Source organism: Corvus brachyrhynchos, unplaced genomic scaffold (assembly GCF_000691975.1).
Source record: "Corvus brachyrhynchos isolate BGI_N302 unplaced genomic scaffold, ASM69197v1 scaffold29, whole genome shotgun sequence".
Taxonomy (NCBI): domain Eukaryota; kingdom Metazoa; phylum Chordata; class Aves; order Passeriformes; family Corvidae; genus Corvus; species Corvus brachyrhynchos.
The window spans coordinates 1626146-1635802 of record NW_008240033.1 but is presented as its reverse complement, the minus strand read 5'-3'; the positions used below and the strand labels follow the sequence as shown (position 1 = coordinate 1635802).

Genomic DNA, 9657 nt, shown 5'->3' with positions numbered 1-9657 from the left:
TTCAAATTGTTTGAAATACTGAAAACATCTTTTAATTGTAGAATTCTATACAAACTTGGGTAGATACGTAAATGGCCACGACAAAATGTGTTCTTATTGCCTGAAAATTTTCACAGAAATACAAACATAGATGGCAAGCTTACTGACATCCAACAGGATGAGATACCTTTAAACTTGCAAAATGAATAGACATAACACTCCTAAGCAGTTTGTGTTTGACTGTCCTTGAAGTTCTTTGTACTTACATACCAACCTCAATATACAAAGAACCAAGATTAAAATTTTTAATGCACATCACATAGTAATGTAAAATTAAGCACAAAAAAAGGTAAACAAATTGTAATCCTAAAAATACACTATTTTTTTACCTAGGGCATTGACTCATTCCAAGAATGGTTTCCTGTATAGCTGTATTTTAAGTGAGACACACATCTTGTTTCTGCACAGGACATCAATATCAGATGGAGATAAAAGAACGAATGGTAGCAAACAAAAGGGAAAGAAACATAATCACAAGTGAAACTCAAACTCCATGCCAGTGTTCTTGCAGCCCTAAGCAAAGCTATACATAAAAATATGCTACAACCATTATTCTCAAAAAGTCCTTGGCACTTTTCCTCTGATAATCTTACTTTCTTTTTTAATGGAGCAAATTATATTTCTGCATCGATATCATAAGGCAAAACTATAAATGCATTAACAAGGACAAGTTTCCAAAAAACCCCAAGGCAAAGATAAACCCCACCCTCAGACCATCACCCCCCATCTCTGAATGCTTTGTGGAATAAAATCATCCTTCCTCCTCATCACTGTCTTTCATTGTAATGCCCTGAAGTCCTCCCGCATCAGTGACTGAGACTGTGGCTTCCTCCACGGTCAGACGGCTGTGCACGGTGTCGTAGGTTTTGCTGTTCAGCGTCCCCTCCAGCACTCCTTGCAACCTGAAGTCTCGGTAGGTTTTCTGTGGCAAAAGTAAAACATCCTGAATTGGACTCCCAGCAAGCCTGAGTACTGCTAGCATGGCAGTGGCCAGCTTTAGTCCTCCTGCAGGTTAGGGACTTACCGCCTTGATAAGGATTTTGCGGTCTTAGTTTTTGGGCTGCATGAGATTTCTACAAACTCTAGAGATTCTAATTTGCTGGTCATTCTATTAAGAGATTGTATTTTGTGCTACAGCTTACTCTAACTGCTGATTTCTCAGTAACTTCCATTTGTTACATTTATTCAATAAGAAACCAGCTGAGAATTTTTCTAAATACCTATTGAAATGTGAATTTGACTACAGGTAGTCCAGTTCTGTCATTTCACAGAAAATGTAAATGCCAGACCTTTTCCTCATAGGGGAATTTTATTTATCTTTATCTTTATCTTTACATCTATATGTCAAATGTGGAAAAATAATGATTATATCATATATTATAATATATACTCTATGAATGAATATAGATTATGATCTATACTATACAGTGTCACAATTTCTCAGGTGACTACTTAGTTGATTTACATTCCAAGTCTCTGTGACTTAGAATGTAAATCATTTTGACTTACATTCTAAGTCATTTTGATTCACATCTACTTTTTTTTTTCACTTCAGAAGATTTTATTTCCCTTGTATTCATTCTTGCTATGAACCAGCAGATACCACTTTCTTCTTTGATTTTCCATCATGTAAGAATTTTGAGTGCTATTGTTTTATTCATCAACGCTATGTTCAAGTAAGCACATGGAAAAATCACCTGCATACTTTATTTTTAAGCTGTAACACATTTGAAATAATCTTCCCTGATGTTACCCTTAAAGGCTTAAAAAGGACAAGTTGATCTAGGTAGTTTCTTATTTTATGTACACTATCACTACAAATTCTGAATGTTTTGGAGGAGAATATGGGGAAAAGAAAATGGAAGATAATTAAGGGCTATCAGGCCCATTCCTCTGCCTGAGGAGAAGACTATGTACAACCCTTAGAGAAAGAAAAGGTTTGATCTTGTTTCACTCAATACTTCAGAGAACTGCAAAAGACCACTCTTAAAATGGGTAACATTCAGTTGGGAGGTTTTTTTCCGCCACTATGATGATTATTTAAACCTTGCTTGAATCACTGCAACTGAGATTTAGTTGACTTTCACAGGTCAACGTCAGAGTCAATGGATGCAGCTTATATTTTGCTCACGCACTCCTGCGAGTACCCCGCCTGGTCTTTTTCAAGTGTCACCATTGCATTCCCTTTTTGTAACACTGTGCATTCAATTTGCTTTGATGCTGTTAATGGGTCCTACAGCAATTTCCTTCAGTTTTACATTGTATTCTTCCCATTCTCAGACCAGCACTCTGGGGTTCAGACATTGCTCTTCTCTTGACATAGTTTTGCAGGATAATAATGTTCACTTCCAAGCTTAATTTTTCATTTCTCCCTAACTTTCTTGGTCCTTGACCCTTCTTTAGTCACATCCCTCTGCACGTGTCTCAGACATCTAATGAAACCCTTATGCCATCATAAGCCTTTAAAGAGAATAAAGGGAACAATCTTTCTTCTTCTAGTCTTTCTTAATAATGCCACTACTCTTGTTGCATCCAAATCTGAAAGAATGATATTTCTCTTACTCATCCTGTGTCCTTCAAAAATGACCTCCTACTTATTTGGGTTTGTTTTTTATTTATTTATTTATTTTTAATTTTTAAAATTTATTTTGTATTTTTTCTTTAAATGTTTTCAAGCAGTGACAGGAACAATACAGCTTCCTAGGTTTTTTTTTTTTTGTTTTGTTTTGTTTTTTTTGTTTTGTTTTGTTTTTTTTTTTTTCCCTAAAGCAAACAGAAAAGTGCCTTCATTCACTCTAGTTTGGAGGAACTGTGCCTCCCCACGTCTCTCCCCAGCTTGGCTGCAGCAGGAAAAGTTTCTTATGATACTCTACTTGAATGATTGTTTCGCATTTCCCAGCAGCCTCCTGTCTGCTAAGTTCCTATTTTACTGGTTCTATCTTCTTCACCCACCAAAACCAAAGCCCGCACAATGTTCTGTTTTCCAGAACCAACATGATTGACATAATCTTCAGTCTTTAATATCCACAGAAGGTGCCATGGAATAACACAGTTGAGCACAGCAAATCAGGTATATGGGCACAGAAAGGCCACTGCCAGAAGCAGTATTCCCACCTCCAGCAGGAGCCTCCTGCTTTTGAACAAGGCTAACCAGTGTGCCAGGTGGCAGAGGGAAGGTGGATTGGCAGTGCTGCTCATTCACCTGAAATTCGGTTTTGTAAGAGCTTCCTTTAATCTGCCTGATGATATTTCTCTCGTACAACTTAGTCCACCCATTCTTAGATCTCATGGGGCACTGGTTTTAGACCCCGTAACACCCATCTTTTTCCTCAGAGGATGACAACTACCTTGGACTTTTTACAAGGGCAGGTAGTGATAGAACAAGAGGGAATGGATTCAAACTGAGAGTATGATTAGATTAGGTATTCATAAAAGTCTTTACTGTGAGGGTGGTGAGGCACTGGAACAGGTTGCCCAGGTAAGTTGTGGATACCCCATCCCTGGAAGTCTTCAAGGCCAGGCTGCATGGAGTTCTGAGCAGCCTGGTCTAGTGAGAGGTGTCCCTGTCCATGGCAGAGGGGTTGGAACTATATGATCTTTCAGGTCCCTTCCAACCCAAACCATTTTATCATTCTATGATTCACTTGAGAATAGCTTTAAACGTTTCACAAGAGCCATTAATTTCAACAAGGAATAGCAAACTGCTTTTGCCGTTTGGACACACAACCCAGTGAAGAGCCAAATCCTGCTTCCAGAGAAATTAGTTAAGGTCAAAAAGAGCAAAGCTAAGCTTGGGTGTTTCAGGGAGCCGTGATGCCATCGTTATTATGACTGTTTTCTTGCATTTCTCTCTGTTCTGTTCCTTTTTGGCTAGTGAATCCTGAACGTTGAAGTTGCAATTCTGGTGACCACAAGTTAAAATGCTTCTGACTTTACAGTCTTGCATGAACTTCATGAGAAAATATTTTCAAAAAATCCAAGTCACCACTGACAACAGGTGTTTCTTACTCCACATTTGTACAGATAACAAGAATGTCCAAAGTTAAACAAGACAGAATTAAAAGAAAAAAAATCTGAAATGGTTTTCTGTCTCTTGCCTAAAGGTATCAACTAAGATCTGAAAGGGAGCTAGGAGGAAACTTTCTTTTATGGAAGGTTAACCCAAAATTGCCTATTTCAAGGCATATTAAACTTTGCTCAGAAGCATTTGACATTGGCCAATGTAAATGACTGAGGACTGAACTGGAGGGATTGGTATTTCTATTGATACTTATCCCTGAGTATGAAAGACTAGAAAATGTTATCTAATAAACGAAATACTGTTTTCAATTAAACCTAGTAATTAGATGTGCATAAAAAAGAAAATAGTTCATTTTTTTTAGGAGAAGGGGAAAAATGGAGAAAGAACATTATTGAAATTATTCAGTAAACAAAAATTAAAAGTTTTGGTAAACCAAAAAATCAGCAACAAGACAATAATTTAGTAAGAATAATCATATAAGAATGCTGTACAGCTAGTTGTAAAATTTCTTGGAATGATCTTAATTTTCCCCAAGTCCAGAATTTATGACAAATAATAGTGCACATAAAATTAACATGAAAGGTTTTTTTAAGCTATTTTACTCCCGGAATTTGCTACAACTGTGGGGAAAAAAAATCCCAACATAAAACTACATAAGTTTACAAATTTATTCCACATTTTCTAACTCTTGGGGTGATCCTCCATGTTATTACTTTATTACTTTTCTCTCTTAACTATGCAGTCTAATGCAAACAACATTTTATTTACCTTCACTATCTTGATGAGAGTCTTCAGCTGGTAGATGTGAAGCTGAACATCTAATCTATCAGCCAACCACATACATATGACTTTCATGGAGTTGCTATACCATTGCTGAAAAGAAGGATAAAAAAAACCAACAACAAACACCACCAAATAACACTGCAGTATTCATTTAACAGATTTGGTAATGAGAGGTAATGAAACACTTTGAAATGATCACAGATCAGCACTTGAAGTCAACAATGATATAATTTCCTGTTACGAGAATTGCATGGGTCAGTAGGAAATCAAATAACTTGACCTAGACCGTTCTTTACATGAATTAGCACCTGCCATTTTATCTTTCAGTTACAACATGTTCAAGCAAAATAGTGTTATGCACTTTGTTATCTGTCAGTGAGAATGGATATTAAAGATACAATTACAGGAGAGAATTGACAGCTGAAACAGCAAGGATAAAAACAGGTAGGGTATCTTGAGAGAGAATTTACAATGACTAGATTTTTCAATCCAAACAGGAAAACAGTATCAGAGAATAAGGAATTTGTCTTTTCTTTTCTTTTTTCTTTACTCACTTCATCATTAAGTAAAAAAAAGCAGAAATTAATGGAAACTGTATTTAAGTAAGATCAAAACACCACTCCACCCTTCCCAAAATAATCACATTAAGGTTTTGATTTACAGTAATTACTAATTATAATGACAGCCTACCTTATTTCCTTTTTATGTCTTAGGCAGGGGTATGTTTTCACTCAACACTTCACAAACGGATGGGTTAAGAATAAGCCCTCTGCTGTTGGTGTCTATGTAAAAAAATGCTCAGTTCCAAATAGCTACTGTAATAGTTCTTTCACATTAACTGGATTAGAAGAGATTTTACTAAATATAGTTGTAGCATTTTCCTTCCCCCTCCTGTAAAATCACAACCAGATGTCATTTAGTCAGACTGTAAAAAGGAAGGGATTTCTTTTTTTAATTTTAACAGTGAGAGATTAAAAGAGTTTGTGTCATAGCTCTGTTTCTAGTCTCTTTTCCCACAGGAAAGAGGCTTAAATTCTTTTCTAATAAAATTTCCTGTGTCTTCACAAAATACAGCGATATGCAAAGAGAGGAAATCGTATGTATTTTAAAACGCAGCATGTTAGGCAAGGTATATTTTGTGAAAGTAATTCAAAGAAAGTATCTAACGTCTCATTAGCCACCTCCACATTAACAAATAAAATAAAATATATACTGAAAATATGAAGACAAATTACTTGCTACTGGATGTAACAAAAGAAAGAAATAGAATTCTTCCATCAAAATGTAAGGTCTCTGTAAAAAGCTTGAAAGACATACAGTAAATAACTACAAATACCTTTTCCTTACAGGTAACGGTCTCATCACATTATAACTATCAGTTTTAAGATGTTTGAAATTAGATATTCATATAATAATTCTTCTGTTTATTTTTTTGAATGTGTTAAATTGTATTTTAATTATAAATCACTGGAAATAAATTACTTTTACCTTTTTAGAGTTTCTCCTATTAATTTACTATTTTGCAGAAATGAAAAAACGCACCATAAAAAGGCAGATAGCTACATATTTCGTAAAAGTAGTTTAATTTATTCACTAAAATGTGGGACTGATTGGATATCCATAAAATACTGTTTTTTAAATCACTGAATGACATTCTTATCCTATTTACATTATTTAATCCAAAACATTCATGCTGATATTGATTTCCTTTGTAAGTAGCTGCAAAATATTTTTAATGTGACAGGGCTGTTACTAAGTGGTAGCTGTAAACTATATGACGGGTCTTTTATGTATACAGATGTCTAGAAAATAAAATATGATTGTGCTTATTAATTGGGGAACTCTATTGATCTAAATAAACATAAAAATTCCTACATCAAACATTCTACCCAAATGCAATAAGATAAGCCAAAAAACTGTATTATCACTCAGACTCTACTGTTTGAAAACGGATATTCTTCCATAAGAGAAATCCAGTAATGCATCCATGATGTATCCTTTTGTATCAAATAGAAAGCAGAATGGGCTCAAACTTGCTCAGACAAACAAACTACAGACAGGATTGAAAATTCTGAGACTGATTTTCCCATGCAGCAATACTGAACAGTGACAGATTACTGACAATAGACTGTTCCAGTTTTCTGGCAAAATGTGTTTTAAAGCCCAGCCAAGTAACTTACTTAGGATGGACGCAGTAAAACTTCAACTCTCCCTGCATACCTGTGATATTCTTACATACACTGAAAACAAAGCTAAGACATTGGAGGAAATTAATTTTCTATTCAACTTTATGAATGAAACCAATACAATATGTTTTCCTGACTAGCTTCGATGCATTAAACTTCCAGTACAAATGTTTAATTTGGTGACTGTGAAATGATACTAGAGTACTTGCTCTTCTGTCAACATACCTTGTTCAGAAAAAATATAACTGTTATTTTATTAGAAAAAAATGCATTTTTATTTTTAATTGTCACAGTATTTTTAATAAAAATCACATCCAGTATATTTTTAGAATCCTCCCAGAGGTACTTGTGGGTAGGATTTTTGTTCAGGACTGGTCTTATATCCACTAGTTTTGAGGACTTAGTATAGGCTGAAGCTGTACAAACATAAATCTGCAAGACTTCATAACAAGAAAAAAAATATTTCCCTATAACTTCTTTCTGGAGTCTGTTAAAAAGCACAGCATTGCAAATTCCTCTCAGAGAATCCAAGGCCACATGTTTTGACAACCGTGAGCATGTTATAGAGGCAGGGATGGATCTACTGTGGCTGATGGGAATCTATTGCAAACCCCAAAAACTTGAGTGATTAGATAATTGTCCTGAGATTATCCAGTTAAAACAACAACCAATTGCTTCTAACTGGTTTTAAGAAAAAGTAATTTTCCCGTTAGTAACAACAGCAGTGAAAGGACAATGCATCTCTTGCAGATGTTCATTATATGGTACTACTGCCACACTCTTTGCTGTTCTCTATGCAAGGGTAAAGCAGTAAGTGCTTATGTATTTTTTCCAAATCAGCAAATAACAGCAGCCAACCACTTCAACAAAAATGTTTGCCTCGCTATTTCCTCCTCTCTCCTTATTCATAGCCCATCCAGCTCCTGTAAGGGCATGCATTACTCACTTCATTTTCCTGAGATACCTCTTTCAAAGTAAAAAATAAGAGAAAAGGAAAGGCTAGGGTTGACTCTGTGAGACCCTTGTATTTATTCACACTTATTGTGCATGACTGTACACTGGTAAATCATATTAGCAGCCCGTCTCCCCATCAAGCTGCTACTTGCTTTCCAGCCCTGGGAAGGTTCAACAAATCAACAGGAGCACGGAAAACAGAACATCAGTCTAATCTAGTGTTTAAGGTGAAGTTTTCAAACCCAATCTAAGAAGATCTTTAGAGCAAGCAACAAGCTGAAGGGCTCAGAAGGTGGTATTGACAATGAAAGCGTGTTGAAATATTGAGAAGCGCAGCACTTGTGCATTTTTAATAACAAGAGGGTCAACAAGGACACAGCTCCCTCAGTGCCAATAGTTGCCACACCAGGGCTATAAACGCTCTCAGTTCATCAGATTTCTTAAACAGTTCATCAGCTTTCTTAAACACCCTAAACCCCTTCAGCAGACCTTTAGTCTTAAATTAACAAACCAAAGCAATGAAAGAGGGTGCAGCTTGAATGGCCAGCATTGATCCCCAACGGGGCTCGGCGCAGCTACAGGCACTGAAAAACTCGTTCCATTGTCAGGAGGAATTGACAAACCTCCTCGCCTAAATAGTCCAGCTCAGGCAGGCTGGAGGCACGCAGCTGTAAAGGGCTCCCCTCGCCCCGCTCCCAGCGCTCACAATGCGCCAGGCATGAGCTCTTTGTCAGGCCCAGACTCTGCAATTTTCTAACAAGGATTAAAGTTGTTTCTCGGCAGGGCTAGTGAAAAGCGATTTAGCAACATACCGTGCTTTCTTCAGGCAAGTTAAAGAGAAGTAGTTAAGGAATTTCATTATTCTGCTGATGGGTGGAAATACAAAACAAATATATTAAATATTCACCATCTTTCTGGGTGCCTGAGCTATAACATTTGCAGAACGGTTCAATTAAATATAACACTTATCGGCTGAAAGCAAGCACTTCAAATTTATTTTAGAAGTTTTATAAAAAGGTGCAGCTGTTTGCCACCTGGAAGGAGGCTCAATACATAGCAATACACAATGGTTTAGTCCTTCTAGGGCTGGTATCCCTAACGCCTAAGACACAAGACCCCGTTGAGTTTATATACCTTGACTGCTCTTGATAAATGGGCATCGTCATAATGCTTTCTCTGCTGAGTATGGCAGGGGGAACAGCTTTTCTACGAACTGCATTTTATGTTCCTGCAGAAGCCTTTATTGCACTATTGATCAGGAATTTAGTCACTCAGACAGCAACTGGATGTTTGTACTTCCTTCGGCTTTACTTGCCCTACCAGAAACAGTAACAAAAAGTATATTTCTCACTGAAGACATTGTACACCAAATGCAGCACAAGCTAAAATGAGAAAATAACAATGAGTTAAATAAGACATAACATGAGCATGTTAAAATTTAAGGACAAAAATGCCTAGTTTTTATTAAAGGGCAGTGCTATTATATTGCTTCAAGTTTATGATAGAAAGCACCAGTAGCATACCAAGGAACTTTCAGGACATTAAAAAAAATGTTAAATGGTGAAAAAATAAGTAAGTTATTCCTTAAAAACACGAAGAGCAAAAGCTGAAAAAAGGTCCTGATTTAAGTATCTAATTTATTACCCTTTTTGCAAAATACGAATAGTCATACTG

The 9657-nt window shown here is 36.3% G+C and overlaps 1 protein-coding gene across 14 annotated transcripts in view; it reads right to left on the bottom strand.

Moving 5' to 3' along the window:
* CADPS2 (calcium dependent secretion activator 2) overlaps nucleotides 1–9657 on the bottom strand; it is a 243651-nt gene continuing 233994 nt past the window's right edge. For all 14 annotated transcript variants that reach the window (XM_017743771.1, XM_017743768.1, XM_017743779.1 and 11 more), the window contains 2 exons: nucleotides 4829–4933; nucleotides 1–961 (listed from right to left, as the gene is read on the bottom strand). In XM_017743771.1, coding sequence (XP_017599260.1) covers nucleotides 791–961; nucleotides 4829–4933 — 276 coding nt within the window. In that variant the 3' untranslated portion in view covers nucleotides 1–790. The remainder of the gene's footprint in view (nucleotides 962–4828; nucleotides 4934–9657) is intronic.